The 24,552-nt window shown below is 40.8% G+C and overlaps 1 protein-coding gene across 1 annotated transcript in view; it reads right to left on the reverse strand.

Annotated features, from left to right (window-relative positions):
- The window catches only part of LOC145397149 (glutamate receptor ionotropic, delta-1-like), a 32,528-nt gene extending 14,219 nt beyond the window's left edge, over positions 1-18,309 (reverse strand). The window contains exons 1-8 of the mRNA XM_080270346.1: positions 17,989-18,309; positions 16,226-16,299; positions 14,912-14,988; positions 14,310-14,484; positions 10,947-11,099; positions 6,216-6,301; positions 5,588-5,772; positions 4,498-4,734 (exon numbers count right to left, since the gene is read on the reverse strand). Coding sequence (XP_080126472.1) covers positions 4,498-4,734; positions 5,588-5,772; positions 6,216-6,301; positions 10,947-11,099; positions 14,310-14,484; positions 14,912-14,988; positions 16,226-16,299; positions 17,989-18,309 — 1,308 coding nt within the window. The remainder of the gene's footprint in view (positions 1-4,497; positions 4,735-5,587; positions 5,773-6,215; positions 6,302-10,946; positions 11,100-14,309; positions 14,485-14,911; positions 14,989-16,225; positions 16,300-17,988) is intronic.
- Positions 18,310-24,552: the final 6,243 nt, after the last annotated feature.

The raw sequence follows: 24,552 nt of genomic DNA on the forward strand, positions 1-24,552 counted from the left end.
CCTTCCAAACTTTTCCATGCACACTTCCACATTTGTCCAGAACTCTTCTCTCACTCTGCTTGCACGATCTTGCGTTGGCGCATACACACACACAATGGCCCACATTTGTATTCCAACTTTCAATCTTACCCACACAATCCTTGACCCAACTGATCCATACTCTCTTATGCTCTTCTTCCATCTTTTACTCACAACTATACATACTCCTTCTTTTGCCCTCTCATTCTCACCTACTCCTGCACATATACCCCATCCATACTCCCATTCTCATACACTCTCACCTCTCCATTTCGTTTCAGTTATTCCGCATACATCAACTTTCGCACCCTCAAGCACCTGGACAATCTCTCCCTCTCTTTCACCTCATCATTCGCTTCCCTTACATTCCAAGTTCCGATTACCATGTCCTTTGTCCGGTCCTTGGTCGTCGTCTTTTGGTCAGTCATTGTCCGGGGCTTATTGTTTGTCTTTTTAGTTAGTTGTTTTCTGGGGAAGGGCACTAACCCTCCGCCAACCCTTTTAATCGCCCTTTACAACAAGCAGGGATACTGGGGGAGTATTCTTGAAAACCCCCCCTACTCTCAGGGTAGGGACTGTTTCTTGTCTCCCAGTTGGTGTTTGCTCTTCTTTTTATGTAGATGATTTTGCAATATATGCTTGAAATTCTGATATCTGTGACCTTGGTGATGTTATTCATCATGCAGTTTCTGCTGCCTCAGAATGGGCTACTTCTAATGGCTTTCGGTTCTCTCATCTTAAGTCTCATGCTATTACTTTTACTTAGTCTCATCTTATTTCTCAACCACCTCTTTTTCTCTATGGCTCCTCTCTCCCATACAAAACCTTTGCTTCCTTTCTTGGCCTTCTTTTCGACTCCCATCTCTTGGAAGGATCATATTGCCTCCTTGAAAACCTCAGCCTTGCAACTCCTCCGTCACTTACAAACTTTGTCTCACGTGTCGTGGGGTGCTGATCATGCTATTTTCCTTCGTCTCCATATTGTTCTCGTTCTCTTCAAACTTGACCACGTTCGCCAAGTTTATTCTTCCGCTTCAGACACCGTCCTCCAACAACTTGATTCTGTGCATCATCACGGTTTGCATCTGGCTCTTGGCGCCTTTAAGTCCTCCCCAGTTGAGAGTCTGTATGCTGAATCAGGAATTCCATCATTCTTCCGCCGTCATGCTGTACTCTCTCTTCGTGCCTATGCTAAGTTGCACTGTTTTCCTCATACCCCTTCTCTACTTCCTCCCTGTCCTGACTTAGACATGTTTTCCACTTCTAGGACCAAGCCACCTTTTGCAGTTCGAGCTCGTGCTCTCCTCTCGCACTCCTCCCTTACTGTTAGTAATGTTTTCTCTTTTTGCACATATCTTTTTCCTCCGTGGCTACTTCCGCGACCCCACGCTTGTCCTTCCATTTTCCCCTATTCCAAGCCCAATTCTCCTTCCTTCGTTCTCCGTTTCCGGTTTTCTGACCATCTCTTCCACCATTCCTCTGCAGTACCTGTATACACTGATGGTTCAAAATCCTCTGCAGGTGTTGGATTTGCGATTATCTCTCCTAACACATTTTATCATTTTAGCCTTCCTACTTATGCAAGTGTTTTAACAGCAGAGTTATCTGCCCCCTTGTTTGCATTGCGGTATATTTGTCGTGCCACCTCTCCCTTATTTGTAATATTCTCTGATTCATATAGTGCTCTGTCCCTTCTACAGTCACCGTCTGCTTCTCACCCTTTAGTCCATTGTATTTTGGAATCATTGTTCCGTATCTCCTCTTGTCATAAAACAGTCCAGTTCTGTTGGGTCCCAGGACATGTGGGCATCACAGGCAAGGAACATGCTGATCAGTTGGCTCGCATGGCTGTTACCAGAGATGTCTCTCCTTCCTTCCTCATTCCAGTCTCTGACCTTCCTGGTCTATCTCCCTTCCTTCAACACCGGTGGCAGTCTTGTTGGGACTCTATCACTAAAAATAAACTACGTGTTGTTAAACCTTTTATTTCCCCCTGGTTGACCCCTTGCCACCGTAATAGGAGGTGGGAGACTGCATTAGCTTGTCTTAGAATCGGTCATCCTAGACTTACCCACTTTAATTTGATGTCTGGCAGTTGTCCTCCCCTTTGTACTCATTGCAATACCATTCTCTCCGTATAGCATATTTTCCTTGATTGTCCTCTTTACACTATGCAGCGACGTGTTGCATTTCCTTTTTTGTCTCGTCACCAACGCCCCTCCCCCCTCTTCTTGCTGACTCTCCGAGAATCACCGTATTTTTCCCTCCATAACATCATGTCCTTCCTTACCTCTATTGGTCTTCTTTCCGATATCTAATTCCGTTCCTTACTTAAGTATCCTCATCTATGATATGATATACTTCTTCCATTGACCCGCTTCTTTCACGACGCCGTATCTGTGCTCCCGGCCCATCCAGCGTACCGGTACACAACTTGTACCCGATGATCCTGCTTTGTGCTGGATTTTGACACTAAGTTCCTATTGTTCTTCTTCCTTACCGCAGTTCCTCTTCTGTTATTGTTCAACTACCTCACCAGAATTGTTCAAAGTTTATACCAAGATGAAATTATGGTGATAAGTTTATGTACAAACGCTCCGTCGCTCGTCACGTACTCACAAAGTGCACTTTATTGGTTATAATATCTAACTTTATTAACTTCACCTACAAACCTTTCGTCAGGATTATGGTGATAGCAGTAGTAGCTGCGGCTCCAGTTTCATCTGAATTATACCCAGTGGGTTTCAGGCCAAAGCTGCCATAAATCTACAGTCCACCATCTTTCTTTGGAGAGATAGGAAGGGGAATGAGGAACGTTCCTATAATCAGGCAGCCCCACTGCCTAGTTAAGTCGATGCCACCAAGTGAAGGTGTACCTTATGTGCACTGGATTATGATGATGCGATGGTAATAGTGGCAGTTCTAGTTATATGTCAGGGATAAAACATCACAGCATTTTCCATTCCAATGTTTCGGTAAACTGGAGAATTATGGCAAACTTCTGGTACATGTAAAAGCCCAGCTTTAAGAAGTAACTATTCTGTAGCACTTATCTTTTCATATATAGCCAGACGACTGATTCCCAGATGCCAATCGCCTCCATGTCACCCTGTCTTCTGTCACCAGGCAGCCTTCTCTCCAGTTCACATTCCTCTTCGATATACCACCACACCCCATACACCCATCATATCCTGGTTCTCTCCCTTCCACTCTCTCCTCTACCTCACTCACATACACCCTCCCAGTCATGCATTTACTCTTCACTCACTCCACATTATCAAACCATATCATGGTACTCCACCAGATACTTTCCAAGAACTTAGAATATATATATATATATATATATATATATATATATATATATATATATATATATATATATATATATATATATATATAATAAAATCTGGAGTTAAAAGGCTCAACCCTAATCGATGGCTTTCTGTTCGGTGGTGAGATATAATTTTTGCTAAACTTCTGTCTCTAGAGCGACTGCCTGTTGCTGAGTTCAAATTTTTGTAGACTACTCGAGAAACAGTAGGTATAAATTCAAGTTGTCTCTGATAAGTTATATGGTAATGGTGTCCTATCATATTCATGTTTTAAAATCAGATATAAATAATGATATCATGGAATTTGCTTTCTCAGATTTTTAGATCCTTAGCTCAATTGCGTTTTTGACTGGTAAAAAAAAAATAAATAAATAAATCTTGAAAAGCTCCTAACAGCCAACAACTGAACTTTCTTGAGTGTTAAACCCTGGCTAAGCCTTTCTTCCAGCTAACAAGAGAAGTGAAGCGTGAGCTAAAAATAGGATCCGTATTTCCGTTAGTTAAAAAGGCTCCCTAACACCTCTACCTTAGCGATGTATTTTTGGATTTGGCTGGGTAATAGACTTCACGTCATCTAAACACTGTACGACGATATTGGAATAACGTAAACATACAGGAGGGTGGTAAGGTTTAATAAGCAAAACAGATCTATTAATAAAAGGTCATAAGTAGCTTCCTTAGCCGACGAGAATGCGGGTGTATGATCTGTTTTCTCGCTAAATTAGAGTACATCTTAGCACCTCATCCTTACTAGTTTATTTCTATTTCTGATACACTGATGCACTCGTGTATGCTATTCAAATATGTATATCGATATTATTAACATACAAATACCATAATACAATCCTGGGGAGCAAAATTCAAAACAAATCTCTACGAAAAAAAAAAAAGGCCTAAAAGCCTCTTATGCCACGAGGATTCAGGCCAATGACTCACGACTGTAAATAGCTTCCTTGGCCCTTATTCTGGTCGTTAAGGATGCTCAAGAACACCTCTTTCTCAGCGATTTATTTTGCTTATTACACCTCGCCGTCCTCTTTTCTGCTATCTAAACTATTCTCCTGCCGTATTAAACTATAAATCGCCAAGGAAGAAGTGTTAGGGAGCTTCCTTGACCGAGAGAATATGGCTCTTTGTTCAGCCTTACCTCCATACCACGGTAGATTTCATTCACCACAGGGTCGGTATGTTTGGCAAAGTACTCCAGAGCCGCACCGTTGTACAGCCAGGGTTCCGTGCCCCACCTCCAGTTGTCTTGGTTCACGAGGTCTTGGAAGGTGTCTAAGGTTGAGGATTTGCCCTGCACGGTGAGGTGGGCAATGAGGGAGGATCTGAACCCAGTGGAGATGATCAGACAGAACACCAGCCACCAACCCACCAGCATCTGTAAAGCGTAAGGGACTTGCTAGGTTTATTCCTGCTACCTTCAGTCGATTTACATTAATTTTTAAGAGAGATTTTGAAGGGACAAACTAGCAGCACCCTTTAAACTACATTAGTTGAGGAACCTGATGTTAACCAGTATAAAAGGGGTTGCAAAAGTTAAGAAATAAGTTTAGCCGCATGAAGTGAAAGCTAAGTATTGGCATTGTTTAGAAATATAATATGACTTATTTTTTGCTTTAGCTAAGTATTCACATTGTTTAGTCACATTATATGACATGTTTTACTTTAGCTTCTTGTGGGTGGAATAAGGCCATTAACACTTGTATTTGGTAGCGTAGTACGTCCATACACTGTCAAAAATATAGGGGAATCCTACACACTCGCAATTATTAACACATTCAGCCTAAGACTGTCCCTCATAAGTTGAATAAAATCGCCTGGAGGAAACAAGAATAAAATAAAGGCGTCCCTGTGATAAGAACATCAACACTCACGTATCGCTTTGTAATTATATTATGGAGCTGACTTACCCAGAAGAAACTTACTGACAAGACGCCTGAGCTGTACACTGCCTGGGTGAGTTGCCATTCAGCCTTCATTTATGGACTGTGGTGGGGCACTGGTGATACTTGAATTTAAAGTACCGATAATCGACCATAAACTATCCTCGAAAAATTAAGAAAACTCTACATCGGCGTTTCTTAACCCGACTAGAAATTTTGCCTAAATATATATAAATCCAACGATAGGGAGTGTGTTCCCAAGAAAGTTTCACATTACTATTATTATTATTACAATTACCATTTATTCTTTTACTACTACAGCTGTCAATGATGTGCTTCCTGTAGTACCTGTCCCGAAGCACTGACGGAAGGGTCTGATGGCGGCCTATCCACAAGGGCGCCCCAGCCATACAGGAGGGTAGTGCTAAACTCGGCGACACGTCCACCTGCCGCCCACACCCACACCCTCTGCAGCACCCACACTGTCACTCCCCATGCCACCACGCCCACAAGTAAACTCAACCACACTTCCCCTAAGAGTAAGTTTAATAAAAAAAATAAAAAAAAAGCTTCAGTCATAAAACAACACTGGATGGAATCAAGATGTGGATGCTTACATCTTATTCAGAGATGCTGCTGCTGCAAAACTGTAAATGAATAAAGATCAGAACAAGGGTGGAATAAAGACTTCAAATGAATTTAGGAAGTGGGTGGTTATACAGCATGGGTCATGTCAATGAACACTGTCGATGGCATGTCTACTTAGCTTACCCTTTTCCAACGGTGACCAAGTTGTTAGCATTGCTAGCTATGAAAGTACCAGCCTAGTAGCATGTGGGTTTGAATCCTGGTGAATGCATTTGATGCCACTCGATTCAAGTGTGCATCCACCCTCTATAGCTTGCTAGTTAAAATGAGTACCATGGCAAAACCAAGGAGAGTAACGATAACTGGGTGATGCAGCGGATATACTCACCAGAGAAGGGTCTTATGAGTGCGAGGTGTGCAGGCAGACGTGCTGGCTTCAGTGACGTGATAACCAAGACGTCTGATGGGTACGTTCTGAGGAAGAAAGAAACATGCTAATTATGAGCTATATGTGGGACGAATTACACTCTTCTTTTTCATATTTCTAAAGAACTGGAGGTAGATTGAGGTGATTGTCAGCCACTGACTTAATATTGTGTTACCTTTAAGTGATTCCACACTGTATGATAAATCAAGTGGTTTCTAGTAGATCAGGACACTATTTCTTCCGTTGGGTAGTAACCATATAGCCAACAGAAGGCATTTTTTATGTGTATGAATTAGGGTTATAACTTTTTTACAGCCTTATGTTCCTGTACCTCAAGTAGATGAACTTTTGCTTAGAAACAAAGAATGAAGCCCTTATTCCCCTCAGTTGAAAAAAAAAAAAAGGTCACCCCGAAAAAAAAAAAATCGATTTTTGCAAGCGTATAATTATTTACATGTATAATAATAATAATAATAATAATAATAAAAGAGCTTATACAATTGCATTAATTCTTAAAACCACTGTTTATTACCCAGAATAAATCTAAGCTGCAGTTTGGCTTTGTTTCTGCAGGTAGCATAAAGTTCCTGCATCACTTTGGTTGCACGTTTTGCACACTGATTACTCCTTGGTATCTTGAGTAAGGATATCTCCTGCTTCCAGTGATTCTGCAATAATTTTTTTTTTTTTTTTTTTTTTTTTTTTTTAATGCTGACAATTTCTTGAAGTCATTTTCATTATACATCTGATTAGTAAACCAGTACTCCGCCCATTCGTACGAAATGAATCTGCATATCTTCTCCAAAGTCTTCCTTGTTGTAGGTATAAGAATGAATGCAAGGATAGCGAGAATTGCTCTTGAATTCCACCTCGCATTACTGGTATTTGGTATCTTGTGAAAGTTAATCAAAGGAAAATGCCATTTTTCTTCAAAGAATCTAAACCATCCATCTATCATCCAATCCTACATTGCCCCATGAGGAGCGTAGGAGCCCGGGGCTAGGCAGTTGGTCCCGACATTTAAGATGAGAGTGAGGAATCTAAACACTTGTGTTAAATGGTACAAAAACTTCATGTCATCTTTCCATCTTGACTTATCGAGGATCTCTTCTGTTCCCTTAACAACCTGTGATTTTAGTTTTTCATAACTTTTTATTACTTGAGACACAAATGGATATTCGATGTTTGGAGAATTGGTGTTGGCGCCAAGTTCTTCATCCATCACCAAACGGAGAATCCTGTCCAGAATGTGATGCTGTCAACCGATAAATTGTGGTTTGTTGAAACTCTTATCGAGAACATTTGTTGTAATCTGTCAATAACTCCACTCTTGTTCCTAGTGTTAACATTGGTTGTATCAGCAATGATCATTTTTATTCCATGCCATAAGTTGTATTCATCAATAACTTTTGCATTTCCTTCAGCAATAGTTTCAGCCTTGCCATTTTCCAAATGCAATACATCCAATTTTATTTCGGTTCTTTCATTTTAAGTAGTACTACCTGGTACTCATTTTCATCAATCCGCTTTCCATCGAAATGTAAAGACCATGTTTCCAACTGTAACTTTTCAATCATTTCCTCCTTCAGTGTAGCAGCCTCTTTGTATATTGACTTGTAAATTGCTGCTTGACTTGGAGCTGGAATGTCAGCACCATCATGTGACAATTGTTTGCATATTTTAGCAGCTTTATTTGTCGATACTCCAGCGGATGTCACCAAGTTAGTTGCAACTTTACGTCTGTTGTGTTTTCTGGTTGGTGGATGATTAGTCTCATCTTCATCCTTACATTCGCTGTCATCAGATTCGGTGCAACTACCACTAGATGAAAGATCGTAAGATGTTGATGGTAATCTGGGTTCATCAGGCAGTTTTTGTCTTTTTGAAGGGTGAATGGTTTCCTTACTTGCAACTTGACCTTTTGAGTATCCCATTTCTCCTTTGCTTTGCACTTGTAGGTGGTAGAGTTGTTTATATTCAGTGGATAACCATCGACCATTTACTTATGTGATATCAAAAAGTTTATTTAGGGTATCATATTTTCCCCTCTTGACACATTCATCGTAAGATTTTAGCACCCTGTCAAGCTTTGCTTATATTGCTTGATCTGACACTTGTGGAAAGTTCAATTTATTCTCCCATAATTTTGTAACTTCTTTGGAAATTTCGACTTTTCGTTCTTTTCTTAATTTGATTTTTGTTCGAAGAAACTGGTAACGTCCAACAACTTGCATTTAATTTGGCATTCTGCATTTTTCTTCTAATGGAGATTCTTCTAAAGACACAATTCCTCTTCTTCTGTGTGACTGCTGGAACTGCACCAAATTATTGGTCTAGACATCCTTGTTCTTCTGCATGATAGTATCACTTTTGTTTGACATCATGATTATCTGAAAAACAAAAATATTTAGTATATAACAGTAACACACCAAGCAATTATTTTGCTGACTGTTCAGCTGCAAACTGCGAAGATTAACTGTTAGATGCTGAAAACTGCATCCCATTTTATATTGAGATTATTCTAGAATGTTCTAAACAATGTTAAATCATACTAGAACGGTACAAACTGTTCTAGAAAGTTCTAAACCGTTCTAAAATCTGTGCAACTCCATAGAGTTAAAAAAAAATCTACAGCAAGATTAAGAAAGTGATATAACTTGTGTGTGGTAACATTAAATATATGGTAATCCATTTTTTATTTGGGGGTGACCTTTTTTTTAAACTGAGACGAATAAGGTCTTTTTCCTTTGCTTTTAAACAAAAGTTCATAAATTTTTGATACAGGCTACCTTTAATTTGAAAAAAAAAATCAAAAAGTTATAATCCTAGTGTGTATGTGGCCTATGGCAATTCAGCTATATCGAAAGTGTGGCTTTGGTTCACTGCTCAAACAGTGCCATTCAAGGAAGAACAACTAGTAAATCTTCCCTTAAATATCAGAGCCAAGTAGCCTCGCTTCAGGCTTTTATGCTCCCGATGGGGCAGTAAAGGAGTGGGTAAAGGACAGGTTCCAAATAGTCATTAGTAGCAAGGGGAGGCTCAGTGTTAACATATTCATCTCATGGTGAGCGTGCCCCGAGTCTAGGGTTCGAGCCCAGGCCGGATATTGCAACTGTATGCTGGTAGAATGTCTTTCCTGATGCTTGCATATGATCGTGCCCTGTTAGTTCTACCAATGACTTAATCACACATAAACAGTCATTACAATACTTTAACCTTCATTTGGATCGCTTTTCCTACAAAAAAAAAAAAAAAAAAAAAAAAAACATTCACACTTCGCTAAGATAAGGAAAGATTAATTCTGACTCTCTCTTCCACCGAGAAGCTCCGGTCCTGAAGTGGGTCTAATATGGACTGGTACAGAAACAGACAGATATTGTTTTCATCTTTTGCTTATAATGAACACCAGATCAATTATATATTCCTTGAAGGTATTATGACTAAACAAACCAACACCACAAATTAAGTGCAAAACATTGTTATGGTATGTGAATTTGTTAATTGTACAGTTTTCGCTGACTGACAATAATTACTAAACTATACTATATGAATATGAAAAGTTGAAAATTTTATGGCAAATGTATAACAATATACCACGTACTGAGCAGAACAGTATATATATATATATATATATATATATATATATATATATATATATATATATATATATATATATATATATCTCTATATATATACATATATAATAGAAAATATTAAACAGTATACTATATTCTGTGCAGTACAGAATTTTCTCGTAGTCCAGGAATGATTATGCAAAAAAATAATAATGACATGAACTTTTGCCGATCTCTGTAGTTGAATACTAAACTATTTTTTATTTTATAATACTTCACCATATATAACACATGTAATTGGGAAGAACGGTGAGCACAAAGTGCAAGATAAAATTATTTACTTCTATGACGAATGAATTTATATTATCTCTAAGATATTGCTAGCTTTGTTATTCAGTCAGGCTATTAAAAATACTTATTTTATTTACGAACTTATTAATACAAACCAATCGCTTCGACAGCCTACTGTTGAATCCACATATTTCACGTGACAGCATTCACTAAATTATCCCTGCCTAATTCCGAAAAATTACAGGGACAGCCATAAGGCAGACGTTCATCATGTATTACTATAAGTCTGACAGTGTATACAAGTTGTTTGCTTGAATATTATGGGTAATAATTCATTTTGGGCACATTTAAAAATAATAAATTTCATTAAGCCGACGTAATTATAACAATCCATTTTTGCTCTGGGGGGTGTTTTTTAGATCTTAACAAGTTTATATATAGCCAGACATTTAATCCGCAGAAGGGTGGCCACAAACAAATAACCTCAATGACACTATATCCCACCATAAGATTTTATTTAAACAGAAATCGCCACCAGATAAGAATACAGGATTATCTGAGTGTGTGCTATGAGTCTGAATAATTGTTTGCGTATATGCACTATCATCCCTTTAGAGAACAAGATGTTTGCTTCAGCTTAGTATAATCTAAGTCAATAAATCGAATAAAATTAAGGCCCTTAGTTATAAAGTACTCGGCAGAGTGCTGAGTACAACTACAGTGGTTTTTAATCGTCGCCATCTGGATGATGGTGCAATGAGGTGTGTTCTAATGTCACCACGACTGACCTGCTATAATGAAACCACTACACCATCAAGCTCCTGACCTTAGGTAATTGACGACCTTTAGCCTGCCAGGTGTGGGACCGATAATGGTGCTGAAGTCAGTCTCCTCCCGCTGCAGCTGTCCGATCATGCCCGTGAACTGGCCGCCTCTCTCATCACCGAAGTACCGGTCTGGCTCAGCGTGAAGGTCAGGACTGTGGGTTAGGAAATCTCTCAGCGTTAAACGTAAAGTATTATTCTTGATATTGTACTCAAAGATGAAATTACAATCATCCAGTGAAAGTTGTTTGAAACTGGAGTGATTAACTGTTACTTTACATCAATCTCTCCAATGACTGGAGCACTTATTAGGTGAAGAACCCTTTCTGGGTATTATGTCATCGTTGTAAAGAACCTGACTTCCCTATGGCTTGATACTGCCTCTGAATGATTATCTACTTTGGTTGCAACTTGTGTAATGGGGTTAAAGTGATTTCTAATAAACACTGCAGTATGGCAAATATCCTAAATCACGATAAAGTTTGCCAGCATTCGGAAGGAAACCCAGGATGGTCTCCATACAGCTAAAGTTACAATGCGAGTTAATGAATATGCAAAAACACACTATCCCCAAATTTGTTTCTTTGTGTCGTTTGACCTTTGACCCAATAAATCACTTTAAAAAAAAAGTAAAAAAGAATGGACTGCGGATATTTGCCCAAGGAACATTGTACCAAGTTTGAATCGATTTCAGGAGTCTATAAAGGAATGGCACCAAAGTGAAAAATGTTTGGGAAAAAAAAAAAAAAAAAAAAGAGACACACCAAATACGGCAGGTATTCACACTACGGTGTGCAGACCTAATATTTGGTTCAGCGTGGCTGAGACACCTCGCAGGAAAGGGATTACAAACATTTTCCATTGACCATTTGTAGAACTTAAGTTCAGTACACAAACCTCTCTTGTGCTGACCTGAATGAAACACCGTCTGTTCTTGGGGTCAGGCCGGGAGGGAGGGGTGATGGGGGGGACGAGGGTCCCAGGCCTCCCCTTTTCATGAATGTAAGGTGAACTGTAGTCATGTAATTTTTATTTTTATTTTTTCATAAACAGTGAAGAACTGCTTTTAATTATGAAACGCCACAAACATCTTCTGTTAACATATATAGGCTACTATTGACCTATTAAAACATATCCTAAGCAGCAGTATCTTGAAAACAATGCCAGACAAAATTCATTCACCTACCCCACAATACCTAAACCCAGCTGTGGGCTTGCGTCTGTTTTATGCCTGCGATATGTGAAAAAAGGGGCGCTATTGTGGTAATACAAGACGTGGACCTTATAAAGAAGCTGTTGGCCTGGATGTTACATTTCAGTAATTACATACAATAGTCTATCATTCATTGTAGTAACAAAGAAAGATCTGACTCAGTTACTTGGATGTCTTCACACACAGCAACACGTAGAATAATATCGTTCAGCTTCAGCTTTATTGAACCTGTGGCAAAAATTCTTTTCTTGGCTGCACGGGTGTATGCCGGGATTTGTTCGTTTCCATATTTTTGGTCAGGAATCACCCTTCGCTTGCATCTCTATGAGAATATCATACAACTAACCGTATATACTACTTTCAGTTTGATTCCAAATCCTAACATCGGTTTAGAGAGGGTTCCTGCACAATGAAATATATCTACAGTATCTATCTATCTATCTATCTATCTATATCTATATCTATCTATCTATCTATCTATATATAAATATATCTATCTATATCTATCTATCTATCTATCTATATCTATATAGATAGATAGATAGATAGATAGATAGATGATAGATAGATAATATATATATATATATATATATATATATATATATATATAGTATATGAGAGAGGGGTGTGAGTTGGGAGCAGGGCATTGAAATGGCGGGGGACAGGGGGACGTGGAGGCGATTTGTTTATATATATATATATATATATATATATATATATATATATATATATATATATATATCAGCAGCCGTTTGAATATCCACCGCAGGACCAGCCTATCCCAACTGAAGTCAGGATGATACAGCCACTGTATCTCTACCAAGTGGCTTAGGCTGTCTAGTAGAGATTGTATGTAGGGTGAGAAGTGCTTGTTGGTGTAATTGTGTTGGAGTGGCTTTGGATGTATGTGTAGTCTGTGAACCAAGTATAATCGGCCCGTGCAAGCCGACTGGGTGCAAGCATACTTTACAGTAAGCGACACTGGTTCAACCACAGCACCCCTGGTGTCCGCCAATGCAGTCCGTGGCAGGGTGAACACTCCCAAAGTTTATTACCCTGGCGGGGCGCGAACCCTGGTCCACCCGTGTACAAAACGCACACTCTACCACAGATATAGATAGATATATATATATATATATATATATATATATATATATATATAGATATATATATATATATATAGTATATGAGAGAGGGGTGTGAGTTGGGAGCAGGGCATTGAAATGGCGGGGGACAGGGGGACGTGGAGGCGATTTGTTTATATATATATATATATATATATATATATATATATATATATATATATATATATATATATATAATCAGCCGTTTGAGTATCCACTGCAGGACCGGCCTATCCCAACTGAAGTCGGGGCGATACAGCCAATGTATCTCTACCAAGTGGCTTAGGTTGTCTAGTAGAGATTGTATGTAGGGTGAGAAGTGCTTGTTGGTGTAATTGTAGTGTTGGAGTGGCTTTGGATGTATGTGTAGTCTGTGAACCAAGTATAATCGGCCCGTGCAAGCCGACTGGGTGCAAGCATACTTTACAGTAAGCGACACTGGTTCAACCACAGCACCCCTGGTGTCCGCCAATGCAGTCCGTGGCAGGGTGAACACTCCCAAAGTTTATTACCCTGGCGGGGCGCGAACCCTGGTCCACCCGTGTACAAAACGCACACTCTACCACAGAGGCTCCATATATATATATATATATATATATATATATATATATATATATATATATATATATATATATATATATATATATATATATATATATATCCTTACGTCATTCCCTCACAACCTTCTTAACATCCTAATCCGAAGATGTTTATCCTTTGGAACCATCCCCCCCATCTCAGCCTAACGATCCTAAGTACCCCTTGGATTATACATTTATTAGAGCTCTTACAACCATCGGGAAATAGTTTATTAAAAATGCTTAAATTTATATTAAAGCCTTCAACACATATTTTTCGAACACTTCTAGGTCGTCCAACTTGATATGGCATTTCCAAAAGAGGAAGAGCTTACCTTACATCATGTGACCTATAAGAACCCAATTGTTTCATATACGGATTTCATATAATTTAGCAGTCTACATTATAAAGAGAATGGTGCCTATTAACAATATATACAGATAACGTACGTAAAGTTGAGCCTCTTTGAAAACTCTGTAATGAGCCTCCAGTCCAAAGAGTCTCTGGCGACCACACTGGAGTTGATTTTCACGTCGGGTCTGCGGACGTAATCCATGTAAGGAAAATACGGTACCGACACAACCCTAAGCGTCCGACCCATTAGGTTCCACACATCAGCTCTAGCTGGAAGCAACAGATTTTTTTTAACAGACCGTGATATGTCAGCCACTTAGGTTGTCAGTATGCTCAATAACATACTAAGTCAGAAATCTTGAGAACCTTTCTATGCTAGGATTAAATAATGGTCACATTGTGTTAAATGCAGCTAAAAGGACGATTTTTTTTTTAATACCTAATTCTACATTTATGCAGCAAATAATGAATGAAGTATACTTTGGGTGTAAAATTATCCATACTTCGGTACGAATATAATAATGGGATGTGGCGGGTGCAATATATTTTGTCCTGCATGTACAAAATGAAAAGGGTAATATAACCTCTGTATGATGCAATATCTATTTGGTTTAGCGTTATTTTAACTTGAGAATGAAGAGTAATTATCTTTCTCATCTTATGGGAGGAAATAAGAAAAACCAATGATAATACATACCTTTGGGAATGTTGAACACTGTTTTGTATGTGTTGTCATTCCAGTGGCCTGTTATTTGGACACTTAGATCTCCACGGCTGCAGTGTAGACACTTACAGTACACTAGTACCTCTTGGCTCATCGCTGTTCTAAGTAATACGGAAAAGTTATAACATGTCTGCCTGAGTGTTTTGAAAAATTGTCAGTAAAAATAATGACCTCACTAGGTAGGTTAGGATCAATTTTGTCTAAATGCATTTACATATTTTCTCATCCTTTTGGTCACTTCCTTACCGTGATAGTGAGATGAACTGTCACTGAGGTTCTATGACAGTTGGCAACGAAACGAGTTAACATTAATATATCATGTACGGCAAGACACTGCAACAACTATAGACTTGTATGAAGTGTGGGCTAAGCCTTTACCTGACAGTGCGTTATTACTTTCCCATCTTATGTTACGCACAAAAAGTTCCTTAAGCCCTAAACAAACAAAGATAACATACCTAATTTAGTATGGTTTCGGAGAGGAAAGGAAGGGTGTGGTTCATAAACTGGGAGGTGTATTGCGAGGTATATGGCGTGGATGGTGTTGCGCAGGCTTGGGTGGAGCAGGACGGCCTCCACTCCTGCCTTCCCACCCACCACCACCACTCGCGTCTCAGGCAGCTTCCACAAACCACTATGCTCCACCAACCTAAATGAAAGAGCAGTAAGAATGTCTGGCATCAAATAATGCGCGTATGACGAGAGTACTATTAAATTTCTAGGTGAAGACTGGGAAACTATATATGCAATAAACACAAGTATCGCGGGACATATTGCGCCACTAAAATCTGATACGTGGGCGAGCCATGGTTATATAACTAGGGGAACTCTGTGATTGATATTTTTGCAAATAACATCCTTGGCTTTGTGTGTGTGTGTGTGTGTGTGTGCTCGTTCCTGATTAAGTAATCGGAACAATAAAATTGCTGTATAGTCTAATGTACTAGGTTAATGGATCATACATACTGAACCCCAGGCGCACGGAACTTTGTGTGTTTACTACAAATACTTGTAAATATATGGTTATAATATCTGAAAGAACGAGGTGCGAAATTATTTATTTCAGGTGGCAGTATAAGGAAGGCTTAGAGAATTTATGACTACAGAATCAACACAGAGTATGGGGTGCTGAGGGAAAATGGGCCATTTCGATTACCCTGGCAGTGTGAAGCGAAAGTAGTGTATGTATTGCAAACACATACGATGGTCCATATACTCGTATTGCCCATACCCTGTCACCCAACTGTCGGATTGTAATGTGCTGAGGGATGGAAATGTCTCTGTTACCAGTGTTTGCCCTCTGTCATGGTGTTGACGAGTAGCCTACACATGGTGGCGCTGTGTATCCTGGGTGGAAACGGCTGCAGCGTCCACCTGGGAGTAAACCCAGTCATATATCCCTGTAACTTGTCGTGACAAGGACGCTGGACCAACCCTGGTAGGGCGCTGTCTACCTACCACAACGGGACTCCGGATCCTTACTCGTGTATGTACTGTAGTATATCTGAAGGACAGCCCCAGTGAGGCAGTTGCTTACCTGTGGTCGACGTGCCTGCTCGGCCAGACATTCTGGGGTTAACAACAACAACATCAAAACGACAACGCTATCTCAATAATTTAGTAAACGATGCATTGGCTTTAAAAAAAAATGAGACACTCTAAAGAATGAAAGGTTATGGAAAGCAGCAAATGATGCAGGATAAACGCGGGCAACACTGACTAAACCGTTCCACAACACACATAATATTCTTAAGCTGAGTATATGGGCCAATCTGTGCATGATAAGGTGAGTCAAAGATGGAGACGGAATGGATACTGCACAATGTTTGGGAAAAGTGACTGTTTTATTGTAATCTTATACCTGGGATAGTGTTTTAACCGCCCATTTCTAAGTACTCCTTACCAAAAAAATATAATGGCTTGGTGGCAGAAAGAAAATTTAAGGTGTATGGAAGTTATATCTATGGACAGTGGTGAGGTTCACCTGTAACTTTGTTGCACACAGGGATGTTATTATTGAAAACACAAGGGCAGCTGAAGCCAAGAAAATATGTATGTACAGACCTACAAGGGCTCTCAGTTAAGCAGGCAGGACTTCTGCAAGATGGAAATGCCATCTGTCCGACGATACTATTCCATGTAGTGGGTCTAAATAACCGCACAGTGTGGAAGGGAAGTCAGCTTTCGAAATTGCTAGTGTTGCCATAAAGACTTAGTACACAACATGTGTTAAATTAAAGGTGTGATAAGTGAATATGCGGTCGCTTGGAATATACTGTGAGCGTAAGTTAAATATAGTAATTGAAACTTTTGCCTGAGAAACACCACCTGAAAGGCAGTGTGAAGGCAAGTGTAAACATCGAGTTCTAATGTTGTATACAAACTTTCCTCTTTCACGTGTTACTGGAAGAGGAGCTGAAGCTCTTGTTCTTTTGCGATGACACCTTTCCCACTGGTAGTCAGTCATGGTCAGGGTTGGAGCATTTACAATTAAAAAATGTAATTACAATTACAATTAAAACTACTTTCTTTGTTGTAAAATTACAATTATAATTATAAATACATTTGAGAATACCAATTACATTACAATTAAAATTACTGGAAAACAAAATCAATTATAATTACAAGTTCCCGATTTTGGAAAAAAAATCTTTATGGTAAAGAAAGATACATATTTGGCATTGAAAGGTTGTCCTTTATTTACAATGGCACAAACTAATTTGAAAATAAAAATCAAGATTTTATTTTTGTACAAGTTGCAGAAGTAAGTAAAGAGCCTCTAGTTTTTCAAGCAATTCACTTTTGCATTTAAGTAATAACATTGAATGGAAAGAAGTGACACCAACCTGAGATCTGTTTGCAGTGAAATAATTTCCGGCAATGCTGAAAACTCGCTCTGATGGAGCAGATCCAGCAGTACATCCAATTACCTCTCTTGCAAGGTTCTTCAGTGGATGCAAAGCTTGTGACACTTCTTTCCAGTACAGCACTGGACCACTGGAAAATAGCAAAGTTCCTTCCTCTACATATTGCTTTAACAAAGGACTCACTGGAACTGTGGTTCCCTCTGATCCCTGGTGATTTTGGAGCTTTGATGAACATTTTGGTATAAAGGAGAACAGTCGGGGTCTTTTTGATTCCGGTAATCCTTCTGCTAGGTCATCCTTCTCACACTCTTTATCCATTGTTGACCCCTCGTGAACCACCTCCAATTCTTCAAGCATTTCCTTGACATATGCCAGCACTTGGTCCTTCTGCTCTTGTAGTGAAAGCCAGTCCAATCTGAACCTAGGATACAAAAAAGCCGCCACTTGAACATCTCTCATTTCCAAGTATCGATCCAACCTTTTCTTCACAGAGTCCAATAGCATTTTAGCCAGTTGTTCACAGTATTGTAATTTGGTATTATGAATTAGATTCTCCAGAGAGTGAATAATTCCCAGAATCACCGGTCCAGTAGCGGTCATGGTCACTCTCTTCTGTCCCTCCACAACTTCCAAGGCCTGGAGGGGAAAGGTATGAGGACAATCACAAGCTCCTTTAAGGCAGAAATCTCCACTGGCATGATTTTCTTACTCATGTGCTTTCTCTGGGACAGAAGATCAATTGCATTATTCACCTCAACAGGGTTCTTGAGTAGATTTCACCATTTTCAGCTGTGAATTCTACTGTATCTTCTCACATTTTGTGTCTGGAGAACAGTCTCTTTAGATCGAAGGTATGGAGCAGTTACTGTTGATATCCTCATTGAGTTGATCAAGGATGCAATTTTCTGAAGCATTGATGAGAGTAGTGAATTTTTTACATTTGGGTAGGTAAACCCATACCTCACACACAGTTACTGAGTATGTGTGAAACATCCCATTCTTTGAGGGAGGTAAGTCAGAACATCTTCTAAGCAAATATCCTCAGCAATGATGTTGGGGTCACATGAATTTCCAGCCCCTTCTTCTTCCTGATCTATGTAGAAACTTGGCAAGGAAATGTCATCATTCACTATTAAGATGCATTATCAGCTACAAATTACTTTCCTTTGAATACTGAACCGATTGACAGTTTCCTCACAGGCAGATGCAGTGTTAAATGCTGTGTGTCGGGATACTGAATTATCACAACCAAGGGCATGAGACTTCAGTTCCCAGTCTCTGTGTGTGGGCTGTGAGGAATGTGTGTCTAGGAGAGAGTGTGAACGAGTGCGTCAGGCCTTCTCTCTCTCTGCGCCTTTTATTCAGTCCAGCCTCTCCCAAGCAACCTGAATAGGAGGAGTTCTCTAGTGATGTTGGCATCAGTGACTGGTAAAATCTAAGGATTTGGGAGAAGCAAGGGCTCTGGACCATACCCCTCTTGCACCACGAGATCCTGGGCCTCGGCATATCCAATCTACGGGGGACAAGGAGCTGGGTCAGGTCCCATGAGAGAACAGGTGTTCGGGACAAAGTCAGTAGGACTGTCAAAACACGGCTTAGGTGGGTTAATCCCGAGGCATCTTAATCCCATAATGACAGCTTGGTACAGGGTTACCTTACCAGTACCATTTTCCTCTCCTTTCACAGTTACTATTGTTACAATTAACTTATCAATTATTTAATTACAGTTACAATTATTTCAGTTTTATTTTCAATTACAATTATAATTACAATTATTACATTTCTGTAATTTATTAAATTTCAATTAAATTACAATTACAATTACTCCAGCCCTGGTCATGGTTCAGATGTTAGTATATGACATTGCTGAAGGAGGAGGTCTCCAGACTGATTGCAAGTGAGGTTGACCTGATGATGCTTGGCCCTCACTGTCTTCATGAATTGGAGATTACAACAGACATGTTGTCTTTGCGGCCAGGTGAACTGTAGTGAATTTTGGAGTGTACAATAAATGACTCAGTGGATCACTAAAACCATATTGGTTGCATCAGCGGTGAGAGCTGTGGCTACCCAAGATTTTATACCATCCTACCACCTGCAGAAGACAATCCCTTATTATGATTTCTGGCTGCTCATTCTTTGCAGGAAGGTTTACCTTGTGCAAATATTATGCCTGTCCACTCCGTGGGATGCTCAATAAGCCCCATGTAAGCTGCCATATCCCAGTTCCATTGAAAGTTATTATCTTGGATTGAATAATTGCATCAGTAGCTTTCTCTTTTATAAAAGTTTATACCTCTTTTGATCTTAAGGCAGGACTATTGGTGCTTGCTTCAGTGGAAGTACAGGAAGATTCGTGAGCAGAGCTGTTATCTGTGTTTAAGCCCCAGTCACACTGCAGGTACAACTTGTCGCAAACCTGAAAATAGCGAAACCAGTCCCCAACCACAGAGTTCTCCGAGCAATCATGCCACACCGATTAGCTACCAGTGGTCGTCCAGTGTCCGTCCAGCGTCTGTCCAGTAGGCAGCCGAATGGCAATCATGGCCAGGTACACACAGGTCAAGACACCGATGGGTGGCCAGCCGGTCGTTGGCATGCCGTCGACAAACGGCGGCCGGTCTGCATCCTGTCGCAGTTTAGACCGCTACCACTAGACCAACACCTGGCACAGATTGGCCGGCGGCTGGTCTCGGTCCAGCCCACCACCTGTCGCTCGACCATTCGCCGGCTGGACGGCGGCCAGACTTCAGCCACCATCCTGGACAGGAGGCTTGTGGACGGTGGCCACCGCAGACCAGTCATCACCTTGACGGAGTGCAGACAGCCACCGCAGAGAGCGGGCAGCGACCGGCCTCCATCCGGATGGCAACCACCGCTTAAAAATCAGGTGTTGCCGACCAGTCACAGTCCGGTAGCCAGCCAGATGCAGTCCAGGCGCCCACTGGGCGGCTTCTGTGCCACAACATCGGTGGTTGCGGGGAGGTTTTTCGTGGAGCACGAATAACCTCACGAGGATTTTTTGGTCGCCATGATGGCCTGCAGCTAGACTGAGACATATGAAGACCAGTCATAAACCTCACCAAAACCACCCACAACTTGCAGGTCACGGGTGGTTTGCGATAAGTCGTACCTGAAGTGCAGCTGGGGCCTTAGGTTGGTTATTCTGGTGTCGAAGCAAGCTGGTCGACATGGTGTTGGGAGTTACATAGTGAAGGAGAGGTGGAGAACAGGGTTGTTCTTCATATAATAGTTTTGTGTAGGTTTTCTTGCTCTAATACAAATACTGAAGGGTTTAATGGAGATTGTATCTGATACACTAAGGGAGGTCCTACTTACAAACAAGATATTGAAAAATTATACATTGCCAGGATTAAAATATAATGTACACTTACACCACCCTTATGTAATATTATATACAGCTAAGGTGTTTTACCTAAGTGCCATGTTGGTGGAGTTGTCATTATCATTGTTGATGTGTATGATGAGTGCCCGACAGATTGTCCTGGTGTCCCCCCACAGTGTATGGGGGAGGCTCTGTTGTTCCACTGGCCCTGCCACCACCACCACTCCAACACCCACACGCCTGGAACAGAGAATGTTACACAAGGTCAAACGACTTTATTTACACCTTGCTCCACTTAGCTTTTCATCCAAAGGACATAAAATATTATTTTTTCTTTTCTCAATTTTTTCAGAGCATATCAACATACAGACCTCTTTGGAAATTTTGCTTACTTATACTGCTTTTCCCCCACTGATGTCCTTTTCTTCATCTAAAACCACTATGCATTTAAATTAATTCCTAATTTCAACTAATTCAAGCACCTGTCTATCAACATAAAGTCAATCAGTGACTTCTGCCCATCCAATCCATGCACTATGTATTGTTTCATTTACCTGAGAAACCATTTTCATTGTCCTATTTTATCACCTTGCATTCAAGTCCCTCACAACCATTACCCACTCTTTTTACCAAAAGCAATTTACGTTCACTTCCATCATTCCCCTCCGTATTTTATCACTTGTTCGAAAATTTATTCACTTCATTGCCCAGAGAAACTGGTTATGTTCCACCTCACTGATTACTGTTATCATAGCCTACAGTACATAAATTCTGCATACAACCTCTTTGCACAAGCCCACACAAAGTCCCACAACATGCCTTTTAGCAGTAGGCTAGTGCAGTCCCTTTCTTTGTTCTACATAATTATGTTCTTTCCTCTTTATCTCCTTTTCCCGTACTGTAAAGATTAGTTTCACTCAGGTAGTAATTCCTCTTTCCCTGCATACTGTATAGCAAAAGCCTTAATAGAACTGAACAGTTACAGCGCTACTCTTAAGGGACAATTAGCACCTTGAGGCCCTATCGGGCAGCTCAGGACGTGCAGAAATTAGAGCCATTTCCAAACCATGCTTTCCTTTCTTCAAACCCAGCAGTTTATGTGCTGGTGCATGAAGCATTTGAAGCTGCACAAATGCATGAAACCCCACAGAAATGCCTCGTCGTAATTTCAGCGTAATGTAACACCAGTGGGAACAGTTATTAGGGGGTAAAAAAAAAAAAAAAAAAAAAATCAATCAATCAACATGATGTTGAAGCAGGCCCACCTGTGACCCAGTTTCAACCATCCTGCCAATTTTCATTGAAAATATATTTCCAGTTTTGACTGCGCATAGACACACACACACACACACACACACACACACACACACACACACTCTGGGAGGTCACCTTAACATGGTGGCTGGGCTTGAAATGTGACTTGCAATGCCACCTGCTCTAGTGGCCTGCTTACATTTCTAGGGTTCAGCATCTGTTGGTCTGATGGACCAAGCACCCCTCCCTCCCCTTGCATTACTGGTAGAGGTGACCTCCTGGTGATCTTGTTCATTCAGGCCCATCAGCCATCGTGGCAGGGTTTTTGCTTCCCCACCTGTTTGCCACACATGGCATCCCATTATGGTAGGAAACGGAAGTCCTGGGCACTGAGTGATGCTGCACGATGCACCCTGCAGCTACCAGCTAACCTCTTTGGTTTCTGTTCTGGTTAGATAATCAGCCTGGTCGGGCTCAACCAGGTCAGTCAATCGGTCATTTGTTGGCTAGAGTTAAGTGGGCACTGGGGAGCTTGGTGATTCCTATCGTCCAGGAATCACCCTTGTGTGGTTTCCCCGGTGGTTACTTGCGTATACTCGGTCACTGTCTCTGGGGTTGCCTAGAGTGCTATCCATAGGATATTGGCTCCCTTCGTTGGGATTCATTGTGGGTGGAGGGGTGGGGAACAATGTATTTTTTGCTGTGTGTGCATGCTGATTCTGTTGAGGACTTTGTATGCGACCCTGGACTTGCAGACACTCCATCTTTGATGGCCACTTTGGATACTGACTATCAAAAATTCATCGACTATCTTACTTCTGCGATGGACCACATTCTATCCATTTCTCCTTTCTCTGAAATCTCCATTCTTGGAGATTTCAATGTTCACCACCACCTTTGGCTCTCCTCTCCTTTCACGGATCCACCTGGTGAACAAGCCTACATCTTTTCTATCCTTAACGACCTAGAGCAGCTTGTACAGCACCCTACCCGTATCCCTGACCGCCTTGGTGAGAGCTCCAACATACTTGACCTCTCCCTCACAACTAATCCTTCTGCTTACTCTGTTAATCTTTTCTCTTCGTTGGGCTCCTCTGATCACAACCTTATTACCTTAACCTGTCCTATCACTCCGGTATGGCCTTTGGACCCTCCAGGGAAACGTCATCTGTGGCATTTTGGAGCCGCGGACTGGGATGCCCTCAGGCAATACTTCTTTGATTTTCCCTGGAATGATTATTGCTTCCATGGCCGTGAGCCATCTGAGTGTGCCTTGCGCATTACGGAGGTTATTCTCTCGGGCATGGAAGCATACATTCCTTTCTCATATCCTTTGACTAACGCAAGAAAGCCTTGGTTTAATCACTCTTGTTCTAATGCTGTCTGCAACAAGGAGAGGGCCTACAAAAGGTACCGGAGCCAACCCACCCCGGAATCACATCATCTTTACGTTTCTGCCCGGAATCGTGCTAAGTCTGTTCTTCGCTCTACTAAAAATAATTTCATCCATACTAAATGCTCTCAACTCTCCAACTCGAATTCTTCCTGCTCCTTCTGGCACCTTGCCAAAAATCTTTCTAACAACTTTACCTCATCATCCTTCCCTCCTCTTTTCTACTCTAATGGTTCTGTAGCTATTTCTTCTACTGATAAAGCAGATCTCTTCACACAGACTTTCTCCTCCAATTCCGCCTTAGACAATTCCGGTGCTGTTCCTCCATCAATTCCCCCCTCTGACTTCCTCATGGCTGAAATTAAAATTTCTTCAGTTGATGTATTTTCTGCCATCACTGGCCTCAGTACTAACAAGGCATATGGGTCTGATGGGGTCCCTCCTGTTGTTCTCAAGAACTGTGCTTCTGTGCTTACACCCTGCCTAGGCAAACTCTTTCGCCTTTGTCTGTCAACTTGTACCTTTCCTTCTTGCTGGAAGTTTGCTCTCATTCAGCCAGTTCCAAAGAAGGATGACCACTCCCAACCCTCCAACTATCATCCAATTGCTTTAACGTCCTGTATTTCAAAAGTGTTCGAGTCAATTCTCAATAGAAAAATTTTAAGGCATCTTTCCTATCATAACCTTCTTTCCGATCGTCAGTATGGGTTCCGTCAGGGACGCTCCACTGGCGATCTTCTCACCTACCTTTCAG

This window comes from Coenobita brevimanus, chromosome 40 (assembly GCF_032717465.1).
Source record: "Coenobita brevimanus isolate Jiangsu-jjx chromosome 40, ASM3271746v2, whole genome shotgun sequence".
Classification (NCBI taxonomy): domain Eukaryota; kingdom Metazoa; phylum Arthropoda; class Malacostraca; order Decapoda; family Coenobitidae; genus Coenobita; species Coenobita brevimanus.